Here is a 14209-nt window from a genome sequence, read left to right on the forward strand (position 1 = left end):
TCTAGATAGATAGATAGATTACACAAAATGTAATGATAAAAATAACATTACAGGACATTTCGGACAAAAACCGAAATGTCTCTAGTCATTTAAAAAATTCACAGCTAGTCCATAGATCTTCAGAGAACTTGACAAGGAACAAATATCAAATTAAAAAAACATTAAAAAATACAGTAATATTCTCACACTAAAAATATCCCCACCATGTGTTTTAAATGTAATACTACGGCCGTATTACATCCTGTGAGTTTTTTAATATTGAACTGAACTAATATGTTAATTAGCATAATTTGAAGTGCCTGTTTCACCTCAGCTTGTTGATCTCTGGTTTGGTTTCCTCATTTTTTTTACTTTTGAAGATTATGGCTTTTTTATAGTTCTAAAAATTCAGGTCTGTCCCAGACTGCAAATATGAGAGGTTCAAAAACAATAAGGGAGAGACTCATATCTCAGAAAAATTGCTTCCACCTGTCAGACAAGAGCTTTGAATTTTCTTTAAAGAAACACAGTGTAAACCAGTTATATTGCTGATTCTTTTTTTTTTTTTTTTTTTTGCCCTGGAATTTAAATATGACATCTGTGTTGGCTGCCTTATTCTTCGTCCATGAAGACTTTGAGTATAAGGTGCTTCAGTCCCCCCCTCATCTCCCCTGCTCTAACCCAATGCACCCACCTCTCCTCCAGAGCCAGGCACCCCCAGCCTCCTCCCCTCTCCAACCCAATCCACCTCTACTCCCCCGGAGCAAGGCATTCCCAGCCTCCCTGCTCTAACCCAATGCACCCAGCCCTCCCCCAGAGCCAGGCACCTCCTGCCTCTAACCCAATGCCTGGGTCTCACCAGAGCCACAGCTGCAGTCACGCGCTTCTCCCTCAAGGTGCTGGGACCCATGAGCAGAGCAGCTGTGACCAGTCCAGGTGAGTGGCTCCAAACTAGCAAGAGCCACATTTCTTTGAGCAAAGAGCCACATGCAGTTCGATAGTCATGAGTTGGCCACTCTTGCCCCAAAGTTTGAGCTAGAAGCCAGCTGGCTCTTGGCTAAAGCTGTAGAGAAAACTAATTCTTTATCTCTGTAAATCAGGGGTGGGGAACCTTTTTGGATCAGGGGCCACTACCCCACAGAGATATCAGTCAGGGGCCACACAAAAGTGAGAAGCAACACGCACACAGTTTGAGGAAACTGCAAAAGATCTCATGCCATCCTACTACAATGAGACCACACAATGCCAACGACTGAGAAAGCAATTTTTTGATAAAGTTGTATGGATAATACTGTCTTAGATTTGAGTGCCAGGGACAAATTTTGCTCCTATCCTACCATGGATAAACTTATAGTTGAGATGGTCATTCAACAAGCAGAAAATGCCACATTGAATGAAAGGTTCAGTTTTCTTGTGAATAAATCAATGTCGGTGCTGGAGTTGCCTCTAGAGCAGTGGTAGGGAACCTCAGACCCGGGGGCCAGATGCAGCCCTCGGCTTACCTTGATCCAGCCCCAAGACTCATGGCCCCGCAGCCTTGAGGAAGCTGCTCTGGCTTCAGTCCTTCTACTGGCCCACCATGGAGCGGGAGCACACAAGATTTATTGTGTGCTAGGCTCTGATGTGTGAGGAGAATGTGGGGAGTGTCTTTGTCCTTCTCAGTCAGGGGCCACATAAGTGAAGGGTTTTGAGGGTCTTTGGGGGTTTTGGTTTTTGCTTCTCACTTTTATGTGGGCCTCAATTGATTTTTCAGTGGGTCAATGGCTCCCGACTCAAAAAAGTTTCCACACCCAACCTCTAGAGCAGTGTTTCTTAAACTGTGTTCCATGGCACACGAGTGTGCCGCGAGGCAGTCGGAGGTGTGCTGCGGAGAACAACAGAGTTCAAAATGTCCACCCTTAAAGGGACAGGTGATGTTTTCCCCCTTCAATAACTTTCCCCCTGACCCTTTCTTTTTTGTATTGTTTGGTGTTCCTCTGTCTTAAAAAGTTTAAGCAACACTGCTCTAGAGCAAGTAGGTATCTTAGCCTTCAGATCTTGAACATGCATTTTTACAGATGAATTTCTATTGTTCTCACATATGTATGAAGAGAAGAAATCTGTGGCAGCAATAATCAGTGCACAGATAGCTGATACGCTGGTGACAAGTTTTCCAAATGTCAACATTGCTTTCCTAATGTATCCTCTCATCTAGGGAACAAATGGTGAAAGGGAGCTCTCTTTTTCAAAATTAAAATGTATAAAGAATTGTCTTCAGACTACCATGGGACAGAAAAGACTATTTTCCCTTGCACTGCTTTCAATTGAGAGTGAGCTTTTGAGAAAAAAATGTCATTTGATGATATAATCTGTGATTTTGCTAACAAAAAGAGTTGCAAAGTAAATATTTAATTGTATGTTATACCTATATGTTGTCTGTTGACTACAGGTTTAATACACCTGCATTTAATTGATCTTCATTATTTGCATATGAATTCTAATAAAAATAGCAAATTATTAAGGGTGAGCTAGCAGTTTTCTTTTTTTATTTTTTAATTAATTATGAATTTTTTTTAGGCCCTAAATTTTTCATAGGCCCTAGACACTGTGCCTAATAAATAATCTGGCTCTGCTGCTGAGTAGTCAGTACTAAATGTAATTATATGTGCCACACAGAAAGCCATGGGCACAAGCCAAAGACTTCCAATGGCAGCTAGGGTTTCTGAGCCAAAACCCAGAAAGGGCAAAAGGAATGATCAAATAAATGTTCTGACGACTCCTTTAAACAGAATCCTACCTTATGTGACATTAATATTGACATCTTTGAAGACATAGCCAAGGACAAATCTATGAAGAGATCTGCTATCAATAATGATTGTAAATACTTTGAGGAAGACAAATGAGAAAAATGTATTGAAAAAACTGACCAAGTGTCATGCAAAATCTTCCTGGGCACCTGCACATTCCTGTCTGACATTTGTTTGTGATCTTGCTCCTCACAGATCAGGTAAACATAAGAATGCTTAATGCTGAGACATCATCAGGTATAGATAAATAGATAATACTGCTAACGATTTGCAATAGACAATGGAAGAGGTTAACCTAATTGAACCTTGCATTATTTGATGAATGTTTTGACAAACAAATTTGTTTTTTTAATTGTTTTGTAAAGGTTTCATGAGTCAAGACAAAATTATACGAGTTGGCCGGAAACATTTCAACTAGAGCTGTTTAGAAAAAGTTTCCCACTTCCCATTCTCAAAATAAAAAAACTCTCACAGGGTGCTAGAAAACATTAATAAAAAGCAAAAAATATTTTGGTTTTCAACTAAAAGTGTTTTTGTTTTTTGAGTGTTCTATCCTCTGAAGAAAGAGTGAGAATTTGAGGGGAAAATATTTTATTTGCACATTTTCACTTAGCTCTAAATTCTATTTTCTCTCTTTGGGAAATGCCACTAGTTTGATATTTTTATATATCTCAAATTGCAGAGGACAAAATAGTAAAGCTTTTCACATACAAAATATTCAGTAAAATTTGATCTGAGAATGTAGAAAAGCTTTGGTCCTACATTTTTCATATAAATGAAAGGTTAACATTACTGTTTCTTTTAGAGCTGCTGTTGTGTCTCTTAGAATCCCTCCTACCTCTCTCAGGCTAAGTCTACACTGCAGGGTTTTTTTTTCCGAATTTGCGTACCTTCTTCCGATTATTTTTTCGGAAGACGCTTTTCCAGCATTTGGCTTATCTCCATGGGGCCAAATGTGGGAAAAACCTCCTCTTTCAGAAGATCCCTTATTCCTCATAAAATGAGGAATACAGGGATTCCGAAAGAGCACGCCCGCTTTTTCGGAAACTGTAAACTCTGTAGTTTAGACATAGTCTCAGTGCCACTAGCACGAGCACCATGGCATGACTGTCCCCCAGGATGCACCACTGGCTATTCCTGTGCCTGAGCTCTGCAGTGAGGGCCCATCATGGAGGATGAACCGTGGAAGTGGAATGCAGCCCATAAATGAGACCGGGGGAAATAAGGGAGCCAAACAACAATTCCCATAGGGCACTGCAGCCGTTCAGACAAACACAATGATTGACATTGACCTGACCTGAATTAAAATGTTTTCATTTGATTTTCCTGATGACAACAATACAGTCAAAAGAGCTTTGCAAAAATTAACATTGTCACATGGAAAGTTTCAATTTGGAGGAAACCAGATTTTCCTATCAAAAATATATCAGTGGGAAAATCCAGATCAGCTCGTTAATGGGTGAAAGTAACTTAAATTTCTTACAGGTACTGTCCCATCACAACCCAGGCCACCTTGAAGGTGCCTTTGAGTGGGTGGGAGGGGGTAGTTGGCAATATAACAATATCTGTAAGACATGTAGGTGTGAGGTGGAGTGCAGGGGACTCAGGGTTGAAGGCGGAGGTGTGTGTGTGGGCGGGGGGAGGTGCTGGAGTTCAGACAGGAGGATGGGGATGGGAATGCAGGAATCAGAGTTGGGGTGTATGAGAGACTCAGGAAAGGTGGTATGAGGCGGGGCTCAGGACAAAGGACTGGGGGGCTCAGGGAAGCGGGAATATGGGAGGTGCAGGATTCAGGAGAGGGGGCTCAGGGCAGGAGGGTGGGAGTGTAGGGGCAAGTGTGGGAGGAGCAAGGGCATTTGGGGAGCTAAGGGGGCTGCAGTCGCATTTGACTGGTCAGTTTCTGTGATTAGGGGGGTGGAGGCAAAGTGCAAAACCTGCTGCATTCCTCTGCCCCTCCCCAGGCAGCTGGGAGTGAGAGGAATGCCGCAGGCTCTACATTTTGCCCTCAACCCCTAGTCATATTAACCAGGAAAAAAACCACAAAGCAACAGGTTAAGTGCAGTGGCAGCCCCTCTAACCCTCCCCCTCCCCCCAATAGCATCAGGGAAGAAGAGCTTGGGGTTAGGGGAGTCCCAGACAGGGAGGGAGGGGGCACCCCAGGCAGCTCCTTTAACATGCTTGGCTTCTAGCATAGCAGCCTGCAGGAAGCCTGGAGTGGAGCTGGGATCACTCTGCCCCCTTCTGCCCCTCACCCTTCAGGTGCCCCAGCTAGTGAGCTTCTTCCCGGAGCGCCGCAACAGGGCACACTGGCTTACTTTCGCCTCTGAACTCTGTTAACTGTTGTTAAAAACATGTGGGGGAAACGCTGCCTCAGCCCAGAAAATCTTTCTCTTTATGAGAAACAAGCACACTGGGGAGGATTCTCCCTCCATTTACAGCCCCTTTGCTACATACATGGCAGCAATAAATATGGCAGCAACACCCCCTTAGCTGGCAGAGGGAAATCCCCCTGCTGCTAGCATTGTGCCAGACACTCCCAGGCTCCTTAGTGCAAAACCCTGGAGTAGGATTTGGAGGAGGAAGGTTGCCTTACCCAGAGGTGTGGAACCTAAGGTCTGGATGTGGCCCTTGGCTTGCCTAGATCCTACCCCCAAAGCTTGGGGCTCCCTCCAGTATTGGGGAGACCAAATTGGTGCTCCAGCTCCACGGGGTTGGCGCACACAAAATCGACTAGCCTGGGTCCCCCTAGGCTCTGAACGTGGGGAGTGTCTTTCACCTTCTCAGTCAGGTTAAACTAAACAGGTTAGTTTATCTGTTTGTTTTGCTTCTAACTTGTGTGCGGTCCCCACCCCTGCCTTTTACTGTCACTTCTTTCAGGCCCTAACCAGTCTGGGTTCAGAATGGCGGCTTAAAGCCTCTTTGGCCCCCTCCCTTGGGTTGCCCTTGTGTGTGCAGTGCCTCCTATAGCTATGGAACACACTCCCGCCCTCAGCCCAACTCCCATCATTGGTTCATGCAGCCCAGACACAGCCAGGTGGCCGGAAGCCCGGCACACGCTGCGACGGATTCCTTGGATACAGAAAAGCAGCAGTCACTTACTCCAGCTTCTCTAACTTGCACTTTGGGTGCCTGAGTCCTTCACACAGAAACTTCACTCCTGAGCCAGTCAGGTTATTACCGCTCAGGTTCAGCTCTCGCAGGGACTGGTTGGTGCTGAGCAGAGAGGAGAGATCTCCGCAGCAAGCATCAGTGAGACGGCAATCCCAAACCCTGCAGAGACGGAGATGGGCAGAGTGAACACGCAGCAGGGTGACCACATGTATGGATTTGATAAGGACAGTCCTGATTTCTGAGGCTTTGTCTTCCAGAGAATGGATTTTCATCTGGCTGTTACCATAAGATTGAACGTACAAAACCCATATTTGCCTGCCCTAAAGCCTGTGCATACAAATTAGTAACTGTACATCCACTTGCTCCTGCAAACCTAGGTGATTTCACAAAAATAGGACCTCTATTATCAGTGTGAAATTAGCGGGCCCCTTTGAAAATGCTGGTTTAACAAGGAAATTCTCAAGGAACCCAGCAATGACTTACACTAGTTTCCGCAGTTTACATGTGGCATGTTTCAGTCCTTCACACAGAAGTTTGATTCCTGAATCTCCCAGTTTATTCCCGCTCAGCTCCAGCTCCGTCAGGGACTGGTTTGTCCTGAGGGCGGCAGAAAGATCCTTGCAGCAAGCAGCTGTGAGACTGCACTGCCACAACCTGCAAAGGGAACAGAGAGAAGAATAACCATCTCCTTCCAGAAAGGTGTCAGTATTCACTTCACTTCACGCCATGACACTTCCTAAGTTCTGATAAACTTGGCAGTATCAGTGTCTATAAAGCCTCTATGCCTGTCATCAAATTAATTTTAATTATTACAATTAACTATGTAATCAGTTCCTGATTCAGATTTTATTTGAACATAATTCAAGAAAAATTTCAGAAAATATCCTACAAAAATACAGAAATTGGATAATCATCTGATAATCTGACATTCACATTCTGAGCATGTCCTCTCACCTGCCCAGCGGTGACTGGCTGCTCTGGTCATTGAATGTCGAATTAGGCATGGCTTGTGGAGAGCTCTCTCTCTTTTGACCTTGCTCAGGACAGAAGAATGTGAGGAAGAGCAGAAGGACTATGGGCAGATTTAGACTATGGGAGAATCATAGAATCCTAGGGCTGGAAGAGACCTCAGGAGGTCATCGAGTCCAGCCCTCTGCCCAAATCAGGACCAACCCTCCCAAATAAATCATCCCAGCCAAGGCTTTGTAAAGCCGGGACTTAAAAACCTCTAGGGATGGAGATTCCACCACCTCTCTAGGCAACCCGTCTCCACCCTCCTAGGGTGTGACGGATTGGGCCGGGTCTGGGCACTGCTGAGGGCGTTTGCTCAGGGCGAATTGCTCAAAACAAGGGCTCTTTACAGCCCCAGACTGGAGACCTTCGCAAACAGGTCACAGATCAGTCACACCAAGCAAAACCCCTCAGACAGGCCAGCTCCCCCTGTGCCTCAATCAGTCCCGGGCCTAACACACAGGTGAGGGGTTATAAAACCTAATCTCAGCTACCCCGAGCGGGTTCCTCCAGTCCCAAGAAACCAGTCACAGTTCCCAGTCAATTGACACTTTGGATCTTACCCACAGGATCATGCTGAGCCATGCTGTCCCTCGCAAGGCTGCATCTGGGATCAGAAGCAGAATTGCAGACAAAATGGAGATCGCCACATGGCATTTATATACCTCTCCTGGCATCTTCCTGGCCAGAGCAGGTTGCATGACCCAGTGACCTATCCCTGTGCCATATATCAGCAGTCATCAGATACTGGCTGGTTTGCAGGTATCCAGATTTCCAGACACATTCCTCAGGTGTGTAATGGCACCTAGAGAGCCTTGTCCCTGGAGCCTTGCTAATTAGCATAGTCACTGGCTGAACATTCTTTGCCCATTGCTCTGTTTCAGACAGAGACTTTTCTAGCATAAGCACAGAATACATATTTATAACTCCACATACAGATATCACAGAAGTACCGTAAAATCGCGAGTATAATGCGCACTTTTTTCCCATTTTTTTTCACATCAAAGTCGGGGTGCACATTATCCATAGGAGTTTTTTTTTTAAGTTTTCATTTGGCAGCTCTGCAGCAGTTAATTAATCGCTGGACACCAGAGGTTAAGTTGATTTTTATTAGTATTGACAAGCAACTATATACACAGTTTCAAAAAGGTAAGTTAAACAAATTAAATCAACACTGCAGTGCAAACAAGCAAATATGTTAATTGATCTTCTACTCATCTTCGAAGCCCTAGAATTCACTTTTGTTAGAATTTTCCTCGAACAGACGAGCAATATCTTCCAGGGTATAGCCCTCGATATCCTCATCCAGGTAGTACAAATCATTGTCATCCTCACATACCAGTAATTTGCCCTCGGCTGATTCATCGTTGCTCGGATCCATCCACAGGGCATCATCCTCACTGCCATCCATAGCATTAGAGATGCTACATTTCAGAAACCCCTTCCTTATCATAGCGGGATCAAGTTCAAGCCAGACATCCGCTATCATCTTGCAGCATTGGTGTTTGCATACATCCACCTGCAGTAAATGTATGTTCACCTTCCAACAACCAGGTGTTCCATTTCCTGCGTAGTGCATCTTTCATTGGCTTGTTAACTGTCATGTCAAGCGGCTGCAACATTTTGGTCATTCCACCAGGAATAATTGCCAAATCTGTTTTGTACTGCTGAAGCCTTTTCTTGACAGATGGCATACGATAACACCAAAATGCATCCAAAATGATTAGAGATCACTTTCTCATAAGTCCACCCAGCCGCTTCGCCCAAACCATCTGTAGCCAATCAAGCATTAAAGTTTCGTCAATCCAGCCTTTAGGGTGAACATGCACAAGAACGGTGTTCGGGAATATAACATTCTTTGGCATTGTCTTGCACTTGAACGCAATATGAGGAGGCAGCTTCGTTCCATCGGCCATGCAAGCAAGCATTAAGGTAAACCTAGACTTTTCATGGCCTATGGTAGCAATGGAGATGGTCTTGGCACTTTTCACTTCAAGCGTTCTGTCGTTGGGATTATCGAAATTTAATGGTGTTTGATCCACGTTACCAATTAATGAAAGGTTGTAGCAGTGCTGCTTGCGTAGTTTTATGATAAACTTTTGGAACTATAGTAACTTGGTGTCTGAGTCCATAGGTAGCTTCTGTGTGATTGGTGTTCGGCATTGGACCAATAAGCCATGGAGATTCATGAACCGTTCCCCCCAGCCATATGAAGCTTTAAACCTGGCTGTGTTAGTGCACGTTTTGGTAATGGTCAAAGCCTTCATTCTAACCTCCACAATGCTAACACCACTGCCTTGCTGTCTACACTCAGCAATTCATTCAACCAGCATGGCCTCCAACTCAGGATATGCAGCGCTTTTACCTCGCTCAGCCATCTTCATCCGAGGCAGCGCTTGCAGGCGCTCTTTCTGCCATCTCCAAAGCCAAATGTTAGACTCTGCTATGTTATCAAATTCATGGCTGGCAGCTCTGTTGCCATGAGCCTCAGCATAGCTAACAACTTTAACTTTTTCAGTGGTCGTGTAAGATTGCCGACAACTCATGGTATCCCAAAGAGAGTATGGAATCGCCATGCACTTGATACTCGTGTGCTCATGCGTGATTACCCGGAAATACAAAAAGGCAAGACAAAATACAGCAAAGTCGGGGAGCGCATTATAGATAAGAGTTCAGTTTATTCCGGGAGTCTGACGTTTAAAAGGAAGGTGCACATTATGCATAGGTGTGCATTATACTTGCGATTTTATGGTACATGAATATCACATACAGAATCAGTTGAACATAAGCTTTCACTTGTCACCTCACATGGCCCCCTTTGTACAGACTTTTGGGGCAACCCCCGCATGGGTGCAGCAATGATCTTTAAAATCAGGAGGTCATTGAGTGTAGCCCCCTGCCCAAGTCAGGACCAATTTGAAATAAATCAGTCCAGCCAGGTATTTGTTAAGCTGGGACTTAAAAACCTCTAGGGATGGAGATTCCACCACCTCTCTAGGCAACCCATTCCAATGCTTTCCCTCTCTCCTAGAGAAATACTTTTTCCTAATATCCAACTTAGATCTCTCTCACTGTAACTTGAGACCATTGCTCCTTGTTCTGCCATCTGTCACTACTGAGAACAGCCTCTCTCCATCTTCTTTGGAACCTCCCTTCAGGTAATTGAGGGCTACTATCAAATCCCCCCTCACTCTTCTCTTCTGAAGATTAAATAAGCCCAAATCCCACAGCCTCTCCTCATAAGTCATTTGCTCCAACCCCCTAATCATTTTGGTTGCCCTTCACTGGACCCTCTCCTATGCATTCACATTAGGGATATAATATTGTACTCAACTAACCGATTAACTGATAAGCCAAAGCATATAGGTTAATGCTATAGACTACACTCATTTCTCTCGCTTCTCCTACCAGTAAATTTTTTGGAATTCTGGCCAGCAGCCCAGCTCAGTTCTGGCTTGTTTTGAGTCCGGGATCTATCCCCACTGCAGCTCTGCATTTAAAATGTATTAGGAGCCAGGCAGGCAGGCAGCCCGGCTCAGTTCTGGTTCATGCTGGGTCTGGAAGCTCAACCCCCTCCCTACCGCAGACAGGGACTAGTTTTTAAACTGGCTCCCTTTGTGGACCAGTTCCCGCCTGGCACCCTGCACTGCTGTCTCTAATATGGAGGCAGCAGCAGTCAGGATATGTAGGGAGCAGCACAGAGTGGCAGGGGGTTCCTTGGCAGTGGGGCTGGAGTGCACTGGCTGCTTGGCCTCACCCCCGGGGACTATAGAATGGTCAACTAACAGATAAGAATTCATGAGGTTAATAAACTATTGAATTAACCAATATTTAACATCCCTAGTCTACATCCTTTCTATAGTGTGGGGTCCAGAACTGGATGCAATACCCCAGATGTGGTCTCACCAGAGCCAAATAAAGGGGAATAATCACATCTCTGGATCTGCTGGCAATGCTCCTCCTAATGCACCCTAATATGCTATTAGCCTTCTTGGCTACAAGGGCCCACTGTTGACTCATATCCAGCTTCTCATCCACTGTAATCCCCAGGTCCTTTTCTGCTGAATTACTACTTAGCCAGTCGGTCCCCAGCCTGTAACAGTGCGTGGGATTGTTCCGTCTTTGTTGAACCTCATCAGATTTCTTTTGGCCCACTCCTCCGATTTGTCTAGGTCACTCTGGAGCCTATTCTTGCCCTAAAATGTATCTACCTCTCCCCCTACTTTAGTATCATCTGCAAAGTTGCTGAGGGTGCAATCCATTCCCTCATCCAGGTAATTTATAAAGATATTGAACAAAACTGGCTCTAGAACTGATCCTTGGGGCACTCCGCTTAAAACTGACCACCAACCAGACATCGAGCCATTAATCACTACCCATTGAACCTGATGATTTAGCCAGCCTTTTAGCCATGTTGCAGTCCATTTATCCAATCCATACTTCCTTCACTTGATGGCAAGGATACTGTGGGAGACTGTATGCTGAAGTCAAGGTATATCACATCCACTGACTTCCCCATTTTCACAGAGCCAGTTACCTCATCATAGAAGATAATCAGGTTGGTCAGGCATGACTTGCCCTTTGTGAGTCCATGTTGACTATTCCTGATCACTTTCCCCTCTTCCAAGTGCTTCAAAATGGATTCCTTGAGGATCCCTTCCATGATTTTTCTGGGCACTGAGGTAAAGGTGACTGGTCTGTAATTCTCTGCATTGTCCTTCTTCCCCTTCTTAAAGATGGGCAATACATTTGCCTTTTCCCAGTCATCTGGGAACTCTCCCGATCTCCATGAGTTTTCAAAGATAATGGCCAAAGGCTCTGCAATGACAACAGCCAACTCCCTCAGCACCCTTGGATGCATTAAATCCGGACCCATGGATTTGGATATGTCCAGCTTTTCTAAACAGTTCATAACCTGTTCTTTCTGCACCAAAGGCTGCCCACCTCCTTTCCAGGTGTTGCCCAGTGCAGCAGTCTGTGGGCTTACCTTGTCTGTGAAGACAGAGGCAAAAAAGTATTGAGTACTTTAGCTTTTCCCACATCATCTGTCACCCGGTTACCTTCCTCTTTCAGTAAGGGTATGTCTACACTACCACCCTAGTTCAAACTAGGGTGGTTAATGTAGTCATACAAACTTGCAAATGAAGCCTGGGATTTGAATTTCCCAGGCTGCATTTGCATGTTGCCGGGCGCCGCCATTTTTAAATGTCTGCTAGTGCGGACTCCGTGCCCACGGCTACACGCGGCACGAACTAGGTAGTTCAGAATAGGCTTCCTATTCCGAACTACCTGTACACCTCGTGGAACAGCAGCACACTTCTCGAGATTCCTGGTCTGAATGGCAGATGGATGACTCTGTCCCTCTTAGGAGACAGTCCCCAACCACCACCACCCGTCTTCTTATTTTGGGAGTGGTGGTCATGGAACCCACATCTCTAGGACTACGCAACCAATGTCTACTGGTCAATGGGGGTCTTCTTCTGATCCCATTTCTGAGACGCCTCTGTCAAAGTGCAGAGAGCCTGAAAGCTGTTATTTACCTCTACTGGGATCGGGGATAATCGGGGTTGTCTTTCTTCTCCTGGAGGTTACATGCTGCCAGTTTTCTTCCTTGTTCTATACTGTCCTCACTGGTTCTCTCGCCTGCTGTACCTGCAGTATTAAATGCTGCCTTCTATCGAGGACGTCTTAATCTTCTCCGATGGAACGAAGGATTGATATGTGGGCCTCTAGTCCTCTAATCTTTTCTTCCAATATGGCGACCAACTTGCACTTAGTACAGATAAAATCCCTTCTATCTTACAGGAGGAAGACAAACACAGCACAAACTATGCAGGACACAACAGCTGACCTTTTATTATCCATTATCTTCAGAGAGATTTTTCAGATGTATTTATGGGTACATCTAAACTACATGGCTCCGTCGACGGAGCCATGTAGATTTGTTGTTTTGGCAAAGGCAAATGAAGCCGCGATTTAAATGATCGCGGCTTCATTTACATTTACATGGCTGCCGCGCTGAGCCGACAAACAGCTGATCAGCTGTTTGTCCGCTCAGCGCGCTAGTCTGGACGCTCCCCTGCTGACATCAAAGCCCCTTGTCGGCAGCCCTGGTAAACCTCATCCCACGAGGAATAATGGGGCTGCCAACAAAGAGCTTTGATGTCGGCAGGGGAGCGTCCAGACTAGCGTGCTGAGCGGACAAACAGCTGATCAGCTGTTTGTCGGCTCAGCGTGGCAGCCATGTAAATTTAAATGAAGCCGCAATCATTTAAATCGCGGCTTCATTTGTTTTTGCCTATGTGTCTAATCTACATGCCTCTGACGACAGAGGCATGTAGTCTAGACACAGCCTATGACTGCATCCACATGAGGGGAATGTGTCTGTCTTGGTAAAGTGGAGAGTGAGCTGGGGACTTGCAAGGAAAGAGAAGAGGCAGGTCACATTAGGTTTTAAGGCAGGGTTAAAAGATGCCTAAGTTTGTGGTTATGGGATTCAATGAGAATGGGAAAGTCGAGCTGCTTGGCTAACATGGTGGCAGAACTAAAGGAAGTCAAAACTGACAGAACTCCCAATACCGATGCTCAGTGAATCCATCAACACTACCTCCTGCATTGTGTAGGTTGACACTGCCTACTCCTGCTTCATTTACCAGACTGGATGGATCTCAGCACATGGTGGTATTTATTGCTATTAATAAATATTTGCATTGCAGTGACACTTAGAGTCTTCCCCAGGTACTTCAGTGTCCCAGGAGCTCTATAAAAATATGACAGTCTCTGCCTCAAAGAGCTAGCAGGATGAAAGATGGGACATAGCAGGTGGGTGAGAACATACACAAAGATTAGTAAAAAGTCACATAGTAACAAATACTTACAGCAGTGCCTGCAGCTTACAGCCTGGTTGTTTCAGTCCTTCACACAGATGTGTCAGTCCCAAGTCTCCCAGTGCATTAGCGCTCAGGTCCAGCTTTTCCAGGGCCTGGTTTGTAAACAGCATTTTAAGGGAGGGGTCCTTAGGGAAAGCAGATGAGAGTTTGCAGCTGGACAACCTGAAAGGAAGAAGTGGACAGATCAAAGTTAGCTCTGTACTGCATGAAATGGCTACTAACCATGGGTGTTGGGTGACGCCCCCCCCATTCCCTGAGACTAGCCCCCAGCCCCTCCCATGGCCTGATCCTACCCCCACCCCTGCTGGAGTCACAGTAGCCTCATGTTCCCCATTGCAGCTTGAGCACCCTAAGTCCTCTACTGCAGCCCAAGCCCCCTGCCTGGGTCCTGAGTCACCAGCCAACCCGGGCCCTACGCTCCATACCACCAGC

At 45.6% G+C, this 14209-nt stretch overlaps 1 protein-coding gene across 1 annotated transcript in view; it reads right to left on the reverse strand.

The window, feature by feature from the left end:
- LOC102456154 (NACHT, LRR and PYD domains-containing protein 3-like) overlaps positions 1-14209 on the reverse strand; it is a 54492-nt gene that overhangs the window by 18126 nt on the left and 22157 nt on the right. Inside the window, exons 6-8 of the mRNA XM_075928801.1 lie at positions 13766-13939; positions 6360-6530; positions 5865-6035 (exon numbers count right to left, since the gene is read on the reverse strand). Of these exons, the coding sequence (XP_075784916.1) occupies positions 5865-6035; positions 6360-6530; positions 13766-13939 (516 nt within the window). The remainder of the gene's footprint in view (positions 1-5864; positions 6036-6359; positions 6531-13765; positions 13940-14209) is intronic.

This window comes from Pelodiscus sinensis, chromosome 4 (genome assembly GCF_049634645.1).
Source record: "Pelodiscus sinensis isolate JC-2024 chromosome 4, ASM4963464v1, whole genome shotgun sequence".
NCBI lineage: Eukaryota > Metazoa > Chordata > Testudines > Trionychidae > Pelodiscus > Pelodiscus sinensis.